At 44.1% G+C, this 23,298-nt stretch overlaps 2 protein-coding genes across 6 annotated transcripts in view; one reads left to right on the top strand and one right to left on the bottom strand.

The window, feature by feature from the left end:
- Positions 1-23,298, bottom strand: part of LOC105687631 (angiopoietin-2) — a 57,536-nt gene that overhangs the window by 12,382 nt on the left and 21,856 nt on the right. For all 4 annotated transcript variants that reach the window (XM_020853294.2, XM_048654337.1, XM_048654338.1 and 1 more), the window contains 4 exons: positions 4,466-4,740; positions 3,878-4,386; positions 3,543-3,805; positions 3,168-3,447 (listed from right to left, as the gene is read on the bottom strand). In XM_020853294.2, the coding sequence (XP_020708953.2) occupies positions 3,168-3,447; positions 3,543-3,805; positions 3,878-4,386; positions 4,466-4,740 (1,327 nt within the window). The remainder of the gene's footprint in view (positions 1-3,167; positions 3,448-3,542; positions 3,806-3,877; positions 4,387-4,465; positions 4,741-23,298) is intronic.
- LOC105687632 (DNA translocase FtsK-like) lies at positions 11,893-13,305 on the top strand. 2 transcript variants are annotated; one of them, XM_048654360.1, is made up of 3 exons: positions 11,893-12,105; positions 12,317-12,985; positions 13,063-13,305. In XM_048654360.1, the coding sequence occupies exons 1-3, from the start codon at positions 11,991-11,993 to the stop codon at positions 13,197-13,199; spliced, it is 921 nt and encodes a 306-aa protein (XP_048510317.1). In that variant the 5' UTR covers positions 11,893-11,990; the 3' UTR covers positions 13,200-13,305. The 2 variants fall into 2 exon arrangements, with proteins under 2 accessions (XP_048510317.1, XP_012258847.2); XM_012403424.2 differs by having other exon boundaries at positions 11,897-12,087.

Here is a 23,298-nt window from a genome sequence, read left to right as displayed (position 1 = left end):
ATTATTTTACAACAGTTCAACCATCCACGGATTCCTATTGCCTACGCGAATTTGTGCAATATTCTACAAGTTTGCACTGCTCATGCTCTTTTTTTCATAAATTTTTCATTCTGTCCTTTTGCGAAAAAAAATTAATTCGGTGATACGAGCAAAAATTCGTACTGTGACGTGAAATTTCTTATGCCGGAAAACGGTGTAGGTGTGTACGGCGGCCAACTTTCTTTTAATTCTTTTTTAACCAGCCAATTTACAGACGGTCTGAATAATTTCAATTAATTATTTACTCGGCCGGAATACCCCGAGTTAATTAGTGAAAATTATTACGATTAATATAATTTCTTCAAGTTATTTGATCGCATAGTCTCTCGTTCGAAAGAGGAGTTTCGTAATTTGTTACACGTATATTTCCATACGGTATCTCGTTGGAATAAATTTTGCCATCGCGTATCGTAGCGTGTGCTCTGCGATATTTGTAAATGAATTATTATTTTTATTTGAACGATTTATGCGTACATGGGTGATCGAATTAATTGGCGGACACACGAGGTTACCAAAATAGTATACGCGGGCCACAGGTGGTAGCTAACGTTATTAAAGTATAAATGAAGGTGTGCGTAATTCTCGATGTCGATGAAAATATCAGACGGGAAACGTTTCGACAATGCGGCAGCTCGTTAATAATCGACAAGGTAGTAGAAATACTGCACCGAGAAGTAAAGCTATAATACGCGCCGTGTAGTAACCCGAAGGTATACGAGGTGGCAGCTTTTTGCTCACGTCAACTCACAAGACAAGATTTGCCTCGGGGTGGCCTTTGGCGATAGATAAAAAAAAAAAATAGAAAAAAAAAAATAAAATAAAACGTAAAAATAGAAATAGAAATAAAATAGAATAATAAGAAGAAAAAAAAAAAAAGACCACTCGCAAAAATCTAGCAATAATTGAAATAGTAATCACCGGTCAGGGTGAACGGCTTATATAGTGCTACGGATTGTCGACACTACTTGTCGGCTTTCACCGACAGCACAGATATAGATTTCAAGAAACTATACCAACTACTACTACCGATCACTGCGAAACGATTATCTGCAATTTTTTTTTAAATTTTGTCTTCTTCATCCCATTTGATTTTTTTCTCGCAATGGGAAATGAAACAATCCTCGCAAGATTTTCGTCGACTGCAGTTCATCAATTCGAAATTACTTTCAACCACCTCAAGCGGCGACATTATCAAATCTTTAATTATCGTACCGAATTTATTCTCCTCCTGATTTTTCTTCACTCTTGTCTCGGTTGGATAAATTATGAATGATAATTTTAATTACGGTCCTCTATACGTATAATCACCTCGTAAGTATCGAGTATTGAGACCCGAAGATTTGCATAACCGCGAGTCGGACCACCCAGTTACACGATATTAATATCGACTGTGGTAGTGTTTTCTCTTTGTGTGATTTATGTCGCGACGTTGATTCTTTTTTTCGGGAGCAAATAACAATCTCGTAAGGGAGAGGTGACTGAGGTGACTGAAAAAAAAAATAAATAAATAATATCGAAACAAAGGTGTTTCGGAATGACCGAAGAAGCGAGATAATGACAAGTGGTTCCAAAGATGGCGAGCCACCGTATCTTCGCGCGTGTACACCTTTTTCCCCGATGAGTTATAGCTCCTGGTAATTGGACCGCCGAGCAAATTAATACTCATGGATCCTCGAGATGCGTGGGAGGCGAAGGTGTTTCGGATCGTCGCAATCGCGAACATCTCACCGTGATATTTTCACTCGTACATAAAATAAGTGGAAAAATTGAAAGACGTCAAGAAAAAAAACAAAAAAACTAAAAACCAAACAAATTATTTCTCGACCGATCGACCGTCGAGGTTCGAAATTCTCGTGTCGAGGGTAAACGGTGATGTTAATAATTCTTTTTTTTTTTTTCAATTTCTTACACATTATAGTTCGAAACCGCATGTCACGCAATTTTCGCGCGCGTCACGCGAACCTGCGGCAACTCGCGGGAAACGTCGGTCTCGCCTGTACCGCGTTCAACGTTCCAGCATTACATCTTCGAAGGCAACACGCGCGCACACAACCGGATTGTAAATTACAGCTTCTAATGACCGAAGGAAATGCACCGCGTTGGTAGATCGAATAAAAGAATTTTAACACATTTTTTAACTCCGACTTCACAGCGCGCTCACCCTGCAGTATCTGTGGCGAGATAAGAACGCGTTAAAAATGTGAGTCGGCCGAGGGACTCGTTCGACTGGAATGTCGCGCAGGGGAATCGTATTTTCAAACCGTCCGCACGTTGCGAAAATGGGAAGTTGAGCAATTTATTAGCTCACCACAAGATCGTGTGATCGAATTATAGAATAAATGAATAGAAAATGATGCGTACGTGCAACGAGTAGGCTGGCAGCCGGCAGTCGGGTAGACGTTAGGTAGGTTCGCGCGACGTAATCTTAATTGTCATCATTCGGCGGAAGAGAGTTGAACGAAGAAAAAAAAAAAAAAAATCGTCGCCCTGAGGAACGTATAACGTACGCAGTTCGCGGTATAAGGATATACGGTTAATTGCGATGATTGTTCGAACGCTGGGTTAACCAGAGTCGGAGGAAAGGTTTGTCGAACCAGGATACTCGATTGTCGGCGCATAACAAACCTGTCGTCGGTAGTCGTACTACGGGTTACACGGGGGATTTGCCACCATACCGAAAAGAGTGCAAACTCTCTAACGAACCGCGAATACAAAATGAATTTTTCACGTCGCGGCGGCAGAAATTAACAGCGGGATCGAGCGCCCGGTAGGCAATTTCCGACGTTGCGAGTGAATAACTCGTACTTTTTCGCGATGACCCCGATCGTGTGTGTGCGCGCGCTCGGCGTTTTACCTGCCTCGCAATAACGATCGAGCGGGCGAAAGAAAAAAATGTCGGTGCGACCGGCTGAGTTATCGGCGAGATTGCCTGGAAAATAACGGGTAAGAAGATCGAGGTGCAAATCGATTTGCGATCATCCCGCGGCTTGTAATTACACCGATGCAGTCTGGTTCGCTCCTCGAGTCGTAATTCGTCGACGTCAGATCCTCGCCGAGCGATTCGGTATCCGGGCGATCAAGGATACGCAACTTCAACGAATACGGAAAATAAACTAAAATTTCGTTACCTTCACGTCTTTGAAATTGGTGAGCAGGTCGGTCGTGAACGTCGAGTTAGCGGGACTCGGCTTGTTCTTCACGCTGGGGAAAATCACGCCTCTGTTCCTGGTGGCGATCCGCTGACTGGTGGACGGCGTTACAGGAGTAGTAGCAACGGAGGGCAGGTGACTTGACGAAGGAGCCGTAGTCGATGGGGTTGTCGTGGTGGTGACGGGGGGCGGTTGGGTCGTGACGAAAGTTGGTACAGGTGACTCGGTGATGAGTTGATCGTCGGGAACGCCGACGTACCTGGAGATAAAAAAAAAAAAAAAATATGTCAGCCCGACGGGGTCGGCGATCCTGTCGTCGGACGTGAGACGATGAGGGAAAAACATTCGGCGCACCTGTTGGGGTCGTACTCGACGAGTCTGTCGATCGTCGGGTCGAGAAGAAGTTCGGCGGGTACCGGTCTCTGGGCCAACGTTGCAACGTCATCCTCTTGTTTTTTCAGCCTACTCTCGACCCCCTCCAAGTTCTCGATTATCTTGTTCGTTTTCGTTCTGAGGTCGGCGTGAATTTCGCTAATCGCTCTCTCCTGACGCTGAGTCTGCGTGAGAAGTTCGTCCGACTTTGGGACGAGGTCGTCCACGGAGCTTTTCGTGCCGACCTGTCGAAAAATGTTGCTGAATATCCTCCCTACCCCCCTAGAAAAATCGCCCGATCAACCCGGTACACTTACCACAACGTCCCAGACCTCGTCCATTTTTTCGGACACGGTGAGCATGGGATGCATTTGTTCCACTAGTCGGTCGATTTTACTCTGCTTCGGCGGAGGCGGTGTCGTTGTCACGTTGTAACTGGGAGAGTCCTTGTCGACGATCGCTTCGTGAACATCTCTGATCATGGTGTAAACCGCGCCGAGATTATCGGAAACGAGATTCATGTGGTACTGCAGTTTACGATCCATGCTGCCGGTGACTTGTCGCAAATTTTCGATTTCAGCGGAAACGTGATTCATAACTTCGCTGTTCAGCGCTTTCGTTATTTCGACGACGTTCATACTGATCGGTTTTTTCTCGCTGGCTTCGGCGTTTATGTCGTCGGCCGGCAGAAAATTGTTATCCAGTTGATTTTTCAAGTTCACCAGTTTGTCGTCGATGTCAGATACCTTCTGGTCAAGGGACAGAAGTTTCTCGCCCAGGTATTCCGGAGAAGGACCGTCGTGATGAATCAAACGAATCACCGGAACTGATTTAACAATATGGAATTTGGAATCGAGCCGCTGGCGAATGACTAACAAGCTTAATTATTTTCCGAAATAACTCACCACTCTCGTCGGTGCCGCTTCTGCTCTCGGCTGTTCTGGATTCCAGCATAGCTTCCGGCGGAAGAGAAGGTTGCGCGTGGAACAGCTTGAGGTCCAGAGTCCTCAGTTTCGAGATTACATTGTCGGTTTTGTCGATGTTGTCGTTAACCCTGGAATCGAGTGCCTCGACCCTCCGCATCAGGTGTTCCACAGCTTTGTCGAGATTTTCTATCCTCTGCAGTTTCGATTCCAAAGTGGAGACGATCACCTCGAAGACATTGAACAGATATTGTTCCCTGCGATGGGAAATAAAAAATGAAAAAAAAAAATTCCATATTAACTCACCAACGTATCTGACAATGGGATTACGCGTCTAATGAGATCTCTCAAGAAGATAAGTCCCTTCCCCCCCTCCCCCTCCCCCTGGTGCTGCTCAACGTCGCTTTCAACCATTCAGGAAGTAATTACTCAATAATCATCGCGATAAAAGCCCAGAAAGATGAAAAAAAAAAAAAATACGGGTGTGGTTAGTTTGCGAGTAACAATTTATCCATGGGACGACCATTATTCTAAGTAACTGCGCGTTAGTTTCACTTTCATGCCGTTTACGAGACAATTTTCTAGCTACCGATGCTGCAGGTATTCCATTTGATTCCTGGAAGCCGGACAGGATTGTTTTATACGACACACTGAATGTCGTCTAAGTACGAGCTACTTTCGAGTAATTAAGTTTGAAAAACACTCAACAATCGGGGATCAGTTTAATCGGCGAGGTATTAGAGGTACTTGCGACTCGTTACGCAGCTTAGAATTCCAAAGCTCTAATCTTCGGTAACGAACGGCCGCTCGTTCCCAGCTAATTATTACGGAAGATAAACTAACGATTTTTACTTTCGTCCCGGGGTCCCGACGACGATCCGAGTCGGGGGGGAGAAAAAAAAAAACACCTCTGGCATTAATCGATCGTCCGAAAAAATAAAAACGAATCAAAAAAATGAAAAAAAAAAAAACAAAACCTCTCGATCTCATAATAACACATACGGGGGACGTGCGGTTAAGAAGTTGAATTTTCATACGGGCGGTCGTGTATTTAACTGATTGAAAGTGAAATTTTTTCGTATTACCTAACACCCCGGCCGGTAGACCAGTTCCGTTTTAACTGGAGTACATCACGATCGGACGATGCGAGAGAACGAAGAAGAGGGGAAAAAAAAAAAAAGAAGCGAGCGCAAAACTGGCTCATGTTTTATATGAATGACGATACGCGAGACCGTCAATGCACTCCTTCGGTTCAGCTGGACGTACGTGAGCGATGGCGGTGGTGCATTGGCCGAGCCGTCGCAGTTTTCAGGACAGCTGTGTCGAGGGCGATTTCTTTACGGGATGCGTTCGACCGTCCGAAAAATATCAACGAAGAAAGAACAAAAAAAAAGAATACGTATCGTCTCACCCCCCGGGGATAAAAATGAAGGTACGCGGCGTGCCGCGTATTACCTATCTGTCGGTAAAATAATTGCGTGAATGGGAAAAAAAAAATAGAAAAAATAGTTTGATACGAACCGCGATGTTCTTTTCGGACTATATAATCCATCATTGCGTGTCTAGTAAATCGTTAGAAATCGGCCGGGCGAATAAAGTCAGTTCTCTCTTACACCTGCTGTCACGGTAACTTCCGGTCTGGCTGCTCGTGAATGTTGGATCGCGGTAGGCTGCCTTACGGGGCGAACGGTCGCTCGTAAACCACTATGTTTTTTCAACACAATTATCGAGACATTCGAGACCAACGCCTCACACAGAGAAGAAAGACACTTGAAGTGTCGCCAGGTCCTGCTATGGCAGGAACTCGCGACCAGGAATGAAAAGAAATAAAATGGAAGAAAATAAAAGAAGCCAATCGAAAACGATAAGAAAAAGAAAGAGAAGAAAAAAAAAATGAAATGGAAAAAGGAAAAAGAAAACTAACAAAAACAAACAGAGCGAACCAACGGGGAAGGATAATAAAAAGATATACGATTGGAATAGAGACGGCGATGTCTTGCCCGTTCTGGCTAACGATGTTAATTAATCTCTTTTGATCGCCGACCGCCTAACGCTTCCCAAGACCAGCTCGATATTGCCCGCCGGCAAAAAAGCGCAACGGTGTCTCGGAAGGTGATAGGAACTCTCTTTCGGGGACAACAACATCCTAATTCATTCGCTCGAAGTTCGGCTCCGTTCCTCCCGTTTCGGATTCCCTATTTTTTTACCCGCGAAAGTTTGTCATCTCGTTTGCGATTACCTTGCGGTGAGGATCCTCGAAAAGTTTCAAATTCATTACGACGCGGATCGCAGGACCTCGTTTCAACGATCCTTCGAGCGAATCGTAGCGCTTATTGTTAGTCGGAAACTGCAAGGGTGACGATAAAGCTCGGCTGGATATATTATCCGCGGGATTACGAGATTCTGACGACTACCGCGAGTGAGAAAAAGAGGGAAAAAAGAAGGAGAGGTCCGGTGCCACCGCCTAACACTTTCACTTTTATCTTACGAGATCAGACCCGAATCGCCGCACAATTGCAGTCGACACGTCGGAATTACTCCGCGCAATGCACTAATTTGAAATGCGAAAATAATAGCGCGACAAGCCCCGTCCCATCGTGGGGTGACCCGAAATCGCGGGACGATAATTCGGAGGGTCGGAGCCCGTAGTGCTCGACGGGATGTAGATACGGAACAAGGTTTTCAATTTACAGAAAAATCGAGGGGGCTGAAAAAAATATCCGGTATTACAAGGACTGTGATAAATATATAGATTAGTCGGAAGTTTGATCGCCTCGAGCGCCGAACGTAACACGCCAGGCGATACGTACGTACCGAACGACGTCTGCGTTAAAAAGTCATTGGTTAAATAATTAAACGTCCGTCGGAGGTTATTCGTTACACAGCTGGATCCTGTACGTACGAGAATTTCCAAACGATTACGGGTATGGTAGCGCGGATAGTAAACAGATATATACCTGTTTACGTACGTACGCACCTATATGTATGTATACGCGTTTCAACTTCTGGATTAAAGAAGTTGGGTAACGCGGATAATTTAGGGTCACTTAAAAAGCGAGTTCACTTATGATTACGCCTCTACTTTATTCGAGAAAAAAAAAAAACAAAAAAAAAAAAAGTCAAACTTTCCAAAGTATTCGGCGAGCATAGTCTCTGGAGCGCGTTTCTACTCGCGGGCGAGGAAAAACTGAGAATCGCTGACAACAAAATTTTGCCATTTAGATTCATCGGGTGGATGCCACGGTAGTTGAAAAGCTTTGAACTCTCTTTCAACGGGAGGGAGGGGGGGGGGGGGGGCGGGGCTTTTACACGTACCGATTGACACGCGATGAAAAGTTTCTTACCGAACAACACCTACCGTTCGTAATTTTTGCTACAGCGAATCGATGATGATCGTGAAATGTATACACGTACGAGTTACGGTGTGTAATCGCCACTCGAAGAATCGCGATGAGACGTTACAACTTCCCGCAGCGTCATGTGTACGTACCGTACTGCTTTCTAAACGTATAGATACGCATATTGTTCGATCGTTTCAATAAAATCAATCGATCAACCCTCGAGAGAGAGAGAAGAGAGAAAAAAAGAAAAAACCGTAACACGAATACCGACCGCGTCGAGGTGTTTATTTTTCGCAAGGATAGGGAGACAGTGCGATCTCCGGATTGTGAGTAAAGTACGAATGGCGTGAAATTTGAAAAGTAAAGAAAGTCCCGCTTGTACACGCGTATCGACGGATCGGTTATGCGGGATCCGCCGTGTCGCCCCCGGGCCCCGTGACATTTAGCCTCTATTATATCGGGTATATATCGTTTAAAATTTATCGATTTCGTGTTTCGCAATGCATAACTCATCGCTTGAGTTACACCTGTTGATACGGTAATTGAAGGGGGCGCCGATTAGGTCAGCTTCTTCGAGATCCGCGCTAAAGAAAAGTAAAATGCGCGAAAGTAATTGTACAACGCGGCGCGGATCGAGGCTATCGGAAAGTCGAATTGATTTTTAAAAGAATAAAAAAAATCGATAAACCGATTGCGCGAAATGAAATTGACTAATAGCGCCGACGATTCGCATTAGAAATTATCGAAGTTCATCTCCGCTTGGCAGAAGAAGTTAGTCGAATTCGAGATAACCGTTAATTCCACTCGATTCGATCGAACAAAGTCGGATACGTGTGTGTGTGTGTATACGTGCCTATTATCTTAACACGTTCATTTTTCAAACTAAGTCATAATTAATATCGTTTTATGACAGGGAGACGATAAACGCTCGGATAATGCGCGCACGTTCGAGTATCAGGTGACGTCGAAACTGCAGGGGGTCCGCCTCTCTGTTTTTAGCCTGTCAACGAACGCGGTACCGAACACGTGCGCGGATCCTATCAATTATCAAATATTTCTATCGCTCTTTAATCGAACAATTATTCAACCATCTCGACTTTAGATCCGAAGAATATTCCGCATTCTTCGATCAACGTACCACCTCGATCCTTCCGGATATGAAAACGTTTACTTGCGCATAAAATTCGCCGGCCGTGTATCATCGGTATCGAAACTGCGATCGTTGAACGATTAAGGTAAATGGGTTACGCATCGCCGTCGAAGATTTCACCCCGGGTCTCATCGACGCCGGAACATCGTACGACCTTTGCATCGAAATGGAGAGATCATACGTTCCTCGGATTAAAACTTATTTCCCGATCAAAGAATTTCCGCAGTTCGAAAACACCTGGCGCACCTTTGGACGATAACTTCGTTGTTACTCGCGGGCCGTTTATTTCCGTTTATTTCTACGTCTCGGATAAACGAGGGGAAATTGAGAGACGGGAAAATAGTTTGCGGAAGCTGAGATGAAACCAGAAAATTAGATACGCTTCGAGCGTGATAATTGCCTTATTGACGTTAACCGTGGAATCGATACATCCATTAAAACCAGCCCCGTGGGCCCGATATATATAGAAAGGTGCGAATAGCTTGATTATCGGGGAACGACAGGCCGCGTGAGGTGCGGAATCTCGTTGCACGACGAGTTTTGTCGTTCAAATTAGTATAACAATTTGCCGTTCGCCGTAATCCGATTCAACTTTTAAACGGCTATAAATTTTCGTCCGGGCGCCGGAGTAACGCGAAATTATTTATTTATTTATTTGTTTCTTCTTTTTTTTGTTTCAGCTTGTAAGAACTTGTAATCCAATGTTATGCTAATTTTCGTCAATCCATCCAACGATATTTGAGCGGCTCTCATCAAACGCCGGCAATACGTACCACTTCCCCCCTCCCAGGTATTCGTACGGATCGAATTAATAAAGAACGGTGAAAAATCCGGCAACCGGAGAACCCGCCGAATAACGGGATCCGACGACGTAGTCGACGTATCCCACCTGTTCAATTTAGACCGACGAATGATAATCGGGAATTGAATTTCCGTCGTCATTTTAATTGCATCAGTACAGTCGTTCGCTGTACTTTGACTTTCTTCGGCGCTTTGTAACAGCCGTGAATGAAACCGATTAACGTTTCTCGGATTTAAGTATTTCTCGCACCGGACACGTCGCGAGGATCGAGAGCGACGATCGCGAACAATAACAATGACGACGAGCATCTTCGATCGAATATGGAACGAGAAGAATCGTCATCTCGCGTTTGAAAAAAAAAATAAAAATAAAACCGCAAGTCGAGCTCGAATTTCGTCGAAATCCTATAGCGCGAAGAGTACGACGGAGGTGCGCTTTTCGCGGGGCCACTGATCGATGAAAGTTTAAATTTCGTGTGAACGCTGTTCTTTTGACACAGAGAAAGAGTTTACCGAGAGGAGTTGTAAGCGTACACGAGCGAGCAATGGATGATTTCTATTCGGTCGAGACGCGGTTCTGGTTGCTACGGCTTAGGCGGCGGCGTTAACTGTTAACGCTGTGACAGCCGCGAGCTAATAATAATGAATTCGTTAGCATCAGCCTTGAGACTGAGAAAGCGTACTGTGTACTACCTCCGTGATCAGGGCCTATAGCCTCTACGATCCTCGAAATATCCGTCGCTGATTTCAAGATCGATTATTTTGGCGGTGCAGTTGATCGTTATCCGGTACACTGCAGCCTCAGTTCTCACAATTCGCCTTTAACGTATTTGAAGATCGCGGAAATTTTTTCCGTAATCGTTAAATTTATACCGCGAAGTGAAAACTGGTCGTTAGTTGAAAATCTGAGCCAAAAGTTTTCTGTTTTCATTTTTCGTTTCGCGCAAACACCCGATAAAACTAACGAAACGCGACCACGTATTGTACATAGGTGTACGATTTATGTTCCACGAGTGTAAAGCGATACCTCTTTGCCATTCAGATTATCTTCGAGAACCTCATGGCTCGTAATCGGATTCGCTTGTTTGTAAGGAAGGTGAGTAGCCGCGAGATTATTCGGGTCAATCAAATTCTCCATTCCGGAGTCGGGCGAATTTCTTCTCGATAGTTGAGGCCTCCGCTCTTTAGCAAGCGAACTACGCGGTGCGATAAATAAAAAAAAAAAACAAAAATGCAAAACTGCGTCGATTTAGTTTCCTGATTTCAATCGAGTCACGATCGCGGATATTCCGAATCGACTCACGTCCCCAAGATTCACGGTCGAGTCGTTCCGACGGTCTACCGTGTTCTGCAATTTCGGGACAAGATTCATCTGCCGTGTTGCTCATTGCCAAGGTTGTTCTCACGTCTCTTTTCGCACGTAAGTTATAAGTAACGTTTCGTGTATCCATTAGATCGAGGGGTTAATGGGGATATACGAACCGAGGACAAGCCCATCGCGGTCGTCGAAACGTTTCTAAGTGCTCATCCTTAAATATTTTCCATTTTATCGCACAATGATTAGGACAGTTATTCATTCAACGTCATATTTTATCGAACGTAATGGTAGTTCCCTTCGAGTCGAACCTTGTGCCTTGACCTGGCCACGAGTACGTGATGTTTATTTTGTTTTTCTTTCGACAGAAAAGTCAAAGCCATCGGTGTATCCGGTGACCGGAGTCACCTCGTCACGTCCGACGTTGTTTACAAATTTTCAATCGTAACAATAACAACCGTTGACATCGGATTTACAACTGTTTTCATTACGTGTGGAATCATTCGGGTGAAATATCGTGATTGAAAAACGAGATGGTATGCAGATATCGGTTACCCTTCCGTATAAAATCTCTCGTTATGACTCGTCGCGAAGAGCGGCGATATAATGACGTTTGCTTTTCCCAGTTTCGTTCGTGTTTCCGCTCTACGATATTATCGTCCATTGTTATCGATATGGTTATTAATAAAGTAAGAAAATATCGAGCGAACCTACGGTTTTTGAATCATTAAATGTTTTATCACGAAAGTCAGGCGTGCGTGCGGGAGGCGAACGTTGGACGATATAAGGCCCGGCTCTCACTTGGAGAGCAACACAGAGTTTGTGTCTCTTCTAGGCTCGTTGTGGGGTCTGATAATACATATATATATATACGACTTGCTTAAAAAAAGGTACCCGAAAATGGATCGATCCAGCTTTCTTGGGAAATACTCGGCCGTGTTTCTGTTGCTCGGCGTCTGGTCGGTCGTGGTGGTAGCTGCCGATCCCGTGGACCATGGTGTGTATTGCGTTGAAAGTAAATGGAAAAATATTTCAAAATTCAAATAGTGGCTGATCCTATCCTCGAGAAATGAAAGTACATGCAAAAAATTAGGACTGGGATCAGAATGGAGATATTAGATAACGTTAAAACACATGAAATATCATTTTCGAACTCCCGTTCCACTAAAATTTTTCCGCCCGTATCCTCGACGATTCGTTCCGCTAAACCGTCGAATAAAATCTAGGAAAATCACGCACGGAGACCAGCGACGAAGATTTCGATACCCAAGTAGCACGGCGTTCCACAGGCGCCGGCGTTGCCCAGGCGAAAGACGCCAAGCCCAACAGCGGTCCGACCGGCGAAGGTCAGCAGGACGACGAATCCTACCGTAGATTTTTGGTCAACGCTCTGATGGGCATGAAACAGCAACAATGGGGATGGGTTGGCGCGAGCACGAACACCCAAGGGCAGCAACCTCAGCAACAAGTCTACAACCAAGCCCCCCAACAAGTCCAAAAACCCGTGTACAACCCGACCCCCCAGGTACAGCAGCCCGTCTACACCTCTCCCCAAGTTCAACAGTCTCAGCAACCCGTCTACAACCCTCCCCAGGTGCAACAACAGCAGCAACCGGTGTACACGGCCCCTCAGGTACCGGTCCAAGATCAACCGTCCGCACCCCAGTTGCCCCCGCCCCCTCCTCCCCCTCCGACCCAGGCTCAACAGGTGGGTCACCAACCACCGTCTCCGTCTCCGCAACAAGCGCCCCAGCAACCGCAAATTTCGTCTTGTCCACAATATTCCGTGATGCCGCAGGCTCCTCCACCACCGATGCAATCTTACACCGAAAAGTTTCCCACCCAGTACGGACAATGCGTGACGGTCGTTCTCCCCAGCCCCGTAATGGGAGGGTGTAAGTATTTTTTGCCGGGCTTTGAAAACGGCACTCGATAATACCGATTTATTTTAATCGCAATTTTTATCATTCAGACAAAACCATGACGTCCACCGCGTCGAACGCCGATGATACCAACAACGCTATGCAACAACCATGCAGAAACGGATGCAGCTCGGTGAGCAACGCTATTCGAACGCTGCACCCTCCCCGAAGAGGGCAGTACTACTAGAGACGGATGGCTCTCGAGGTCGAAAATTATCCGCCAACAGATCGGCAGCGTATGATTCACGTCCTTGTTGCATGATGTAGAATAAAATATTCTCAACCGATGGAAATTGACTCGTCTGAATTCCTCTTTATTCGTTTAATCGCATGATTTATTACCTTTCGCGATCTTCGGGGTGAAAAAAGAGGATGTAAAAACACTCGCGCGGTTCCTCGTCAGAGAGGTCCAACTCGGAACGGTTGTAAACCGGGGGGGGGACTTGACACGGCGCGAACAAATTGCCACGACTTTATTACGGCTCATATTTAACCGTTAACTGTTATATTTCGCATAGGTGCGAAAAACGACTCGAACGTTCCGCCGTAGATATGTTTCATTATGGAAGCGCACACGTATAAGCGAAGAGTTTATACGTATACAGGTATATACATCTGTACCAACTTCCAAGGCTGCTGTATATGGACGACGAGGATAGCTGTCAAGTCAAGAACTACCCGGGGCTCTCGGTGGAGCGATTATGTAATCCGGGGAATGAGCCGTATCGCTCGTGTTAGAGTAAAGCGTGGTTGGTCATTTTGCAGCGGCAAGAGCTGCAGCAAATCTCGAAGTGAATGTCTGGAATTGTACTTGAGTCGCTATAAAACGGTGACCTGCCGACACTTTTGCTTTATTATCATTTTCACCGACTCGTAAGATAATCCAGAGTCGCGTACGACTTTGTCCAGGAGAAAGATCCGATGACATTGTTTCTATAACCCCGTGACGACCTTTCGCATACCGAGAGGTCACGGCCTAGACCGTTCGACAATTTTTAACTACGCGAAAACGACGTTCGCGCCGTAAACTTCCGCGAGCCCGAAACCTTTCTCCAGCTTCTGAGTCGAATAAAACCAACAGGTGAGTAAATTTCTGCGTCCGTTTTCTTTCTTGATCTTCTTTCCCTCGACGGGACGAGGGAAAATCCGCGGCCGAGATCGTTTCGCGCAGATTTTCGCAAAGAGATCCGGCGGTCCGAAACTTTCGCTGATACGAGGAAGTTTTCTCAAACGTCCATCTAAGGAGGACGGTAGAGGAGTTGCATACCCGGGCGAGTTGTTCGTGACTTGTGGGAAAGGTACCTCTAACGCGTTGATTATTGTGCAACATTGGAACACCGTTGACAACTGACGTCAACTGTTCGGTTTCGCGAAGCCCGAGGAGCGAATTACAATTTTTTAATGAACAGGTGTCTATGCGGTATTACATTTACCTATTTTGTCTTTCGAATGTGTCTCGGATCTTTTATCGCAAAATCGAAGGCCACCTCGATTCTAAAATTTTTGGGACAATTTGAATAATTTTTACTCGAACACCGCTGCTTTTGTCCTCGCTCTGCTTTTCAACGCTCGACAGGTGTGTTTCTTTCTTTTTTTCTCTTCTCGTGCTTCTTCTTCTTCTTTTTTTTGATTTTTATACGTACGTCAAATCGAACGCATCGAGAAACGTAATTTGTGCCTGAAATTATGGACCGACAGGAACTCACGACCGGCCTGCAGTATTCAAGGATTTCAAGCGCCGCTCCAAAAGTTGAAATATACTCGCGAAACGAATACTTGATTTTAAACAGGTTGAATTTTTTCTCCTCCATTCTTACGGATCACATGCGTTCACGTGTACCCAAGGTGCGTGACGAAGTAAGTAAATACACGTCGATTTACCCCACATTTGGTAACTGTCTATCATTTCCTATTAATTCTCTTTTTTTTTTTTCTTTCCTCTCTTCTGAATTGCGTTCGTACCTACATACGCTGTAGTTTAAATACGGTCTACAGGAGGCGATCGTGCTTTGTATTATATTTGGAATAGTCATAAGACCGCGGGGGACACCCGGTTGGCTCGTGGTTTAAAACTATTCAACTTCCATTTATAACGATACTAGAAAGTTCAGTAACCGTTGGTACGTATGACTGTACGTTTTTCGTACAGGAGACAATCGCGCACGTTCGGATTCGATACGATACAACGGAGAAAATCTCTATACCGCGTGTTTCAAAGGACCGGCCAAGGTTCTAACGAGATCCCATGTCGGCGATACCGAACGATTCGAGTTACTCCTGAACACCCATTCGCACCGCTATGCACTTTCTCTCATTGTTGCACGAGGCTCGGGATAGGTGAGAACAGAAATGCTTCGGCCCACGACACGGGCGACCGTTTCGAAAATTGAATCGACGTATTCGTCGACCAAAGGTACGCGAAGATGAGTGTAATAATTCCTGCCGAATTCTTTCACCTTTCTTTCCTTGACATTTTTTTTTTTTTTCTCAAGACAGGGTAATTCGGAGAGAAACGAGATAAGCTGCGACGATCTTACGACGGACAGCGACCTTCTTTAGAAACTATGAAAGCTGCCGGGACCAAAGATTTTAGGTTTGTTGGTCTCTCGAGCACAAAAAGAATGACGGACATCATTTCAAAATAAGTATATAAATGAGTCAAACGTGCCGACGGTATACACCTGACCCGCAGATTGTACGGCGAAGATAGGTGGTCCACGAGTTTCTCTTTGGCTTGATTAAATAATATATATCCCCCATCTCCGCGTTTCCGGTTTATTAAATAGGAAAAAAAAAGAGAAGAAAGAAATATCGGTCCATCGATGCGGGCTAAACGATTAGCGTATCGGTATCGTTAAACCCGATGATCTCGTCTGTTGTAGGCGATTAAAAGCAACGAAAATAAAAAAAAAAAACAAACCATAATTAGATCATTTAATCCAAAAAAAATAAAAACGAACGTACGAATTTTATTTTTAAAAATAATTTCAATACGAGCAGGAATCACCTGACGGCGATTCGCGATCGGGTCGGAGTTACGCTTGTACGGCTCTAGCCTCTGGTGTTTTTTAAAAAAAATAAAACTGGTAGTTTATCGTCGATCGCAGACAGCTTGGCTACACGCGTTGCGGCGCCCACTTTATCATTTTCAGATTTGTGTCCTTTGAGACGTACAGCGAACCGGCCTGTCGCAGAAGGCGACGAAGAAATTTTTCAGAACAACAATTCGTCCGTCGAAACGTCGCGCTCGGTGGTACCGACAATTATTTCATTCTAATCTCGACGAATCTTTCTCCAAATCTGCGAGGCCGCGATTTCACGCATTTTCATCGCGACGCAGTCGGCAGTTGTGATATTTTTTTTTTTTTTTTCTTCTCTTTTTCTCCACACGCACCGTGTACAATAACTCGCGAAGGATAACAAGGCGTTAACGACAATCTCCGAATTCGAGCGCAGCTAGAGTACCGAGACAACATTCCAAAATAAATGGAGCAGCGGTAGCAGCGGCGATATTGCGCTTGTCTCGTTCGACTGTTACAGTAAATCCTGCGTGCGGTACGTGTAAAATCGTACGGATATAATAACGAAAGAGACTCGATCTCGCGACTGTCCACACATGTATGGACTAAGGTAACGAATAAATCGTAAAATGTAAGTAGGTACAAGTGACCGGCCGCCACATCGGTTTGTAGGCAGAAAGGTGGTTTCCTTAGCTTTTGACATTCTCTTTCCAAGCGAGCTAGCCTACTACCCGATGCCCAACTGCCTACATACTGTACGACTGGTATGATACACTTACGGTCCCTACTTGCACGTGAACCGGCGTCGTGCCTTATGATATTCAGTAATACTTTTCAGACTTGCATAACTAATGGATTATAGCTAAGAGCGTAACGTTATTATATCCCGTGGCGAATTGTCCACGCGCTTGGTGCATTATTACGTACGTACCGATATACTACAGTACAGGGTGCTATCCGGCTCTATATAGACACGAATATAAATCGACCCGGGGGCGATCTCAAGCCCGGGAGTGCGACACAAACGACGTAGTGCGTAAGTCTTGATCGTAAATTTGTCAACCGTCTTTCAGACATCTTAATCGACGACTGTGCAGTTATGATAAGCGAGGGACAAGATTCCGTGTGATCACGTTGTGAAGAAAAATAAAAAATCAAAACGGTGGCAAGAAACTTCGAAGAAAAAGGGTAAAACTATTTTGACGAAATAACCGAATCTAACATCTCGCCGATTAACATTATAATGCAAGTTTTCAGCCAACGAGAAGAAGTGCGGAGGACGCAGCGCCTTTTTTAGTTTTGTTATTTTTCAAATTATACAGAGTCAAGAAAGCGGGTTACTTTGTGCAAAAAGGAACGAACGAGTGAATCCAAGGTTGTTAAACTGCCAATGAAGCGGCTACGGTAGCCTGTTCCCCAGACAACCTTGAGTGCCTTTTGTCAGTGTACCACCAATAGTAAGTAGTTGGTCATTCCCATAAGAGTCGTGTAAAATTTTACTCGGATTCGAGCAAACCGAATTTCTCTCGTTAGGGACAGGTCGACGGCACCGTATCCGTAATACCACGGAGATAATGCTATCGTAGTAGGCAATTCGCTTGAATATGCAACGGCGTTTCTCGACCGTGTCATGCGAAAAGTTTAACGATTTATTTTACTCGGGTTCCCCATTTGTTCCACCGTTGACTAATTAGCCAATCGGTTCCGGCGAACTGTCGCCACTACGTCGTACAATGAGCGTCGATTTTTTTTCGACGTCCGATGCTTCGAAAATTCGATAAATCTTTCAATTGCATAAAAAATTGTATTCGCGTTACGTTCGTCGAGGAATTTCATGCCGTATACCTGGCTAGCCATACGGTTAAGCACGTCCTACCGAAGCGAATTGCAGCTCGTTTCAAAGTAGAGTTTAAGTAACGCAACGAGATAGAGGTATTTGATATTTTGTCGGAATCATTGAACGGGATTGAAGGTCGAAAAGTAATTCGCAATTTCTTACCACCCCGTAAGTGTAACTCGTGAAATTTATCCGAACCATACGATCGGCCTGCACGACCCGTTCGATCGACGGTGAGAAGTCGGCGCGCATCTGAGGTACGGTTTTTAATTAAAACCGGAATATTTATTTGGTCGCCTGTGATTGCGAATAAAAAGTTTTACACGTTATTGAGATTTCATCGAACGCTCTTATTATACACCCACCATTGAACTCGATCGACGCTTGTAACGATCTCTGTGAGTGTTTATACTTTTCCAACGATGTTACTCGATCCTTGTGCAATATCCTTATAACCCCGTAAACGGAATTTCAGTTGCTCAATACCACCAAGATTTTAGGTCGAATTTGAATCGATGCGTGAGCTTTTTTTTTTTTTTTTTTGTCAAAGCGTGGGTATTCGGAAAAAAAATTCATCGCGCGAAAAGAGATAATTTATTTGTCTCTACGTTTCTCTCATCAGCGATTAGCGATGATATCAAGGATTGTAATACGGGTGTAAGTTTCAAATATTAATTAACACCTACGAATATCCCCCCCCCCCCCCACTATTCGCGGGAGCGAGGATCAGTTCGATAAACAATTCGTATTGTCGTCGTTATTCGTATCGATTCTTTATTGGTTAATTCAAGAGCATAGATTTATCCATAGTTCATTTTAATTACAGGGCGGTTCGTTTCTTTTAACCTGATCACAAACGAAATGAGATTCACGTCCGCGATACGAAATACGCAGACACACAAATGAATTATAATTCCGATCAATTTTATATTAATGATATCTTTCATTCGCCTTGGGCGTGCACAACTCTTGCGTAATAATGGACATTACGGTACGGATACCCCGATGTCTTCCCCTCCGCACGCCACCCTCCGCTTATACTCATTGCGCAATGACCACCGATCGCGATAACTATCGCAAACTTGACTTCTTTTTTTTTTCTCTCCATTTTCTCTTCTTCGTTTTTTCATTTTATCGTTACTTCGGCCACCCGAGTGACCACCGCCGCGCAGTGTGGATCTGACGCGTGCTCGCCCGTGAAGTTTCGTTACTCACGCGACAACTCGCCGCGAGTGGGCCCAAAATTTTTTTTGTACGACCAGTTTCCGATTGTTTCGTTTCAAACACCCGTACGCGAGGTAGCTTCTACGATGAACCTTGAGAATTGATTAAATTTCGCATCTCGTGGGCGCGACGTATGAAAAACGTCCTCGCTGAAGAGCCGCTGAAATAATAACTTTTACGCTTATTTTCAAGGGACATTTTTTTCATCGTCTAACGAGAGATAGCTTAGAATGAGAATTTTTGATTCCTCAGCATATCCCATAAACATAAACTGTACATGACCTACTGGCATTGTCCATTGTTCTCGTTATATCTGTTATATTATACACCTGTTATAAGATTGATAGAGTTTAGACTTCTGGGTCAAGGAAAACTGAAAACATAATATCGACTCGCGGAGAGCCGTGTTCGATCATTTTATCGAGAGGTGGTAGTGCTACTGAGTTTTAATTGTTCACGTAGCCGAGTTCCATGCGGTTCGTCGACGAACGGAAAATGACGAAAAACCGATCGAGGTAAAAGTTAGTCCCATATAAAACCTGCAACAAGGATCGCTCGGTATGTTGCGCCAGAGATTCCCTCCTCGCTTGTACACCGAAGCGTACTTATATATACATATACAACAAGCGAGCGACTACCACAATGCGGCTAATTTTTCTTCTCCTTTCGAGCAAAAAACGTTGCAATATTCGCGACGTATGGAGTCCGCGTTCTCGAGCTAAATAGAAAAAAAAAAAAAAAAAGAAAAACCAGATGAAGACAGATTTACGCCTCGATTACACATGGATCAAACCGATGCTGCTGCGGTCACGTTAGGATACGCCGTCTGTCTATGTGCAAGAGACTAGTTCACAATTGCCGCTTGTGAAGTACCTGCGTTCAATGACGAGCTACCTTTCGTTCGATCCGATACGTGTAAAACCACATTAATGCAGGTCGTGTTGAAGATTTTAGCCGACCGCGAACATGCCGAGCTAAGCAGCAGTAACGTTAGACGAGTGAATGTGGACGACTCTGACGAACGTTATTCGTACAATCATATTTTCATTCACATGCGTATCTTCGTAATTATATGATCCGGGGAATTGGGAGAGTAGGTACGACGAGAGGGATGGGTGGTTGGGGGGGAATTTGAGAGGTAACTTAATTCCTCGATTTTTACTAGAGGTAAAAAAGATGCCCGTGCGATGCGCAACGGAAAAGGGGATTGGAGTATACTTAGAATCAATTAGTGTAAATCGCGACGTTTATCCTCGTGAATTAATTAGAATTCTCTCCACAATTTTGCGTATTGATTCGACGATCGAAGACAATTATTTTACAAATTAAGTGAAATAAAAATAAAAATATTGTGAAAACTTGGTCGTAAATATCCAGAATTCTGCTGGGCATAGCGAGTAACCCCCTTTGTGAAATTCTGCTTGTGATGCATAATGAGGTAGGTAATCGCTGATCACTCAAACCGTGCCCATAAATTTTCAAATCTTACAAAATTAATGACGTTTATTATTTTTTCCTTTTAATTTTAACGGCGTATAACGTTCCGCAAAGGTAATAACTTTCGAGCGCGTTTCAGGAATAATTCACAAATTTTATGTCCCTAATGATGATCTGGGATCACGAACTTTGGACACATTAGCAATTTGATTGGATCGATGCTGAATTTGATTCGAAAAAATTATTTAAAATTTGGAGGGGGGGGGAAAAATGAATAAAAACGAGCCGGGTAATTAATCGTTGGCCTTTTCATATTGACCATAAAGTTACCGCCCAGAAGAATAATTTTCTCGGTAAAGTTCAACGATAATAAAATAATAACGATTATGCTCGGCCTTCCGACTTAATTTGTTTGTAGAAAACCGGGAGATATCAATTCGATAGGTGTTTAATTTTGAAATTTTAAGGTTTTTTTTTTTTTTTTTATTTCCTGCTATTTCAATAACCGCAGACGAAGTGATTAGCCGGAACGTTATGAGGTGATTAAGAGCACATGGATATCACGTTCGCTAATCTTCGTACCGAAAAAAGTAGACTCGGAATTACCCTGAAACTGTATGATATTGTGCCCATTCGCCCCCCACGACGATGCTGGAGATTTTTATCGTACTCAAACAGGTATGAAACTACGACGAACTTCAAACTTCCATCAGAATTGACAATTAATTGTAATATCGTCTGGAAGGGAAATTAAAAAAAAAATCAAATGAATTATAAATAAATGAATAATGTCGTCGGGTCAAAAAGTCGATAAAATAATCTTACGAGCGGCAATAAAGATCGTGTTATAAAAAAATCGATTCGATAATAGAAAAAACGACAAAACATGCGTGCAAATAATGTACGCAGAATTGATATACACGATTTTCGATGCAGACGCACACCGTAGCTTGATGACTTTATCCAATGGGTCAGGACATCGTCTGTAGGACGTCTGTTTCCTGGCTAGATAATGACATCGGGAACGTACGGTGTCCTCATTAGCGATGCAATACATTTCCATACACTTAACGATCGGCGTACATAAATATATCGAGCATTGACATTATTCGCGTTACTCTCACATCGATTTTTTCAACATCTTATCGCGATTATATCCGCATCGCGATTCAATTCTACCAGATACACGGTATGCAAATGTAACCGACATTGTCAAACCCCGTGCCCCCCCCCCCCCCCTTTCGCCTCCCCGCAAGAATGGAAAGAACGATGAAAAATTGAAGCAATTAAAATGCAAATAGTTGAAAGATATGACGAAAATAAAATTGCGATTCATTATTCGAGATGAATTCAGAGAAGCTATGGTGGAATTACAACGTAGCTGCTGCTACTGCTAGACGCTATGCTCTTGGGAAGTAAGAATATTTTTTCTCTTTTTCTATTCGAACTACGGTAATTTCAATAAATACTAAAGACTACGGTGCAACGCGATTCATTTCGTATGGAATGAGATCAACGACTTCGTGACCGGGGGGTGGGAGGGGGAGGCTGTGATTTCAAAAAGCTTTCGCAACGCAGTTGAATCCAGCATCGCGGCGAATTGTCTGAGAAGAATAATGCACTTTATGAGCCGAACGTTTGATATCGTAATCTCGTTCCACGGGGACTCTAACACAGAAATATCCAATTCCTTCGACGTTATTATACCTATACTGTGTACCAAAAGGGTCTAATCTCACACGACGCTGTTAGCAGGTGAAAATCGTATCGACGATCGTCATCACAGTCATTACAAACTAATCGAATTAATAACGGAGTGTGTATAGCGATAGATTTATACGTCGTTGCGAAGATCACAGAACGATGACACATCGCTAATGATTTTACTATCCCCTTCGAACTTCGAACATTGTAATAAAATCGTATTCGAAGGTCGTTGCACCTTCGTCGTTCGTATTATTAAAGACTTTACTATATTAGAACCGATGACGATCGCCGGTAGGACGATCGGATGTATAATAATCATTGATGTCGTACCGTGGTGCTACACGAATTTCCTACGCGTATTAATTTCTCTAATAGAAATGTGCATGCATAATTTATGTTAGAAAAACAGAAATGGCACGGTATGTTGCGGGATTGTTTTCAGCGACACGGCTCGCCCACGCCTCCATTCATCATTCGATCCTTTTATCTCTACTCGTAAGTCAGAATTTTCACCATCTTTCACGGTCACCTCTCGCCGTAGTCGGTATCCGAACGGATACCGAGTACTGCCTCATTTTCTAAGGCACGCCCGCGATTATCGATACAACTGTACATAAAACTGGTCGCCTTTTGATTTTATGGAAATCAACATTTTTAACACGAGTTCGCGAGCGAATCGAAAGTGCAAAAATACGAAGCCGGCTGTACTTGTGTCCGATACGTCGGCGAATATGAGAGAGTTAGTTTCACGGTAGAATAACTCTGTAACCTCATAAATGATCGGTCGTACATGATCGACCGTGAGGTGTGTACTTAACGCTATTTTATACCATAAATCCATAAATCCGTTTATCGCAATTCGAAATAGTTTAAAACTCAATTTTTAATTCGCTTCGTATCGTGGCGAAAAAATCGATAACTATCCGTAACCGCGACGGGGGGGGGGGGGGGGGCGATCTTTTTTCCCTTATTTTCGAGTCATCGTCGATCGGCGTCGATCACGCGAGCGCGCAATTCTAATATGAATAATGCATCGGGTCCCGATATCGCGTATGCCTTCC

The sequence above is a fragment of the Athalia rosae genome, chromosome 4 (assembly GCF_917208135.1).
Source record: "Athalia rosae chromosome 4, iyAthRosa1.1, whole genome shotgun sequence".
Classification (NCBI taxonomy): domain Eukaryota; kingdom Metazoa; phylum Arthropoda; class Insecta; order Hymenoptera; family Athaliidae; genus Athalia; species Athalia rosae.
This window is presented reverse-complemented; position numbering and strand designations above follow the sequence as displayed.

Bases quoted from the DNA above. Each gene is read 5' to 3' on its own strand.
- LOC105687632 (XM_048654360.1), top strand. From the start codon at position 11,991: ATGGATCGATCCAGCTTTCTTGGGAAATACTCGGCCGTGTTTCTGTTG. The intron at 12,106-12,316 runs GTAAATGGAAAA...AATAAAATCTAG, and splicing joins TGGTGTGTATTGCGTTGAAA to GAAAATCACGCACGGAGACC. The intron at 12,986-13,062 runs GTAAGTATTTTT...TTTATCATTCAG, and splicing joins CAGCCCCGTAATGGGAGGGT to ACAAAACCATGACGTCCACC.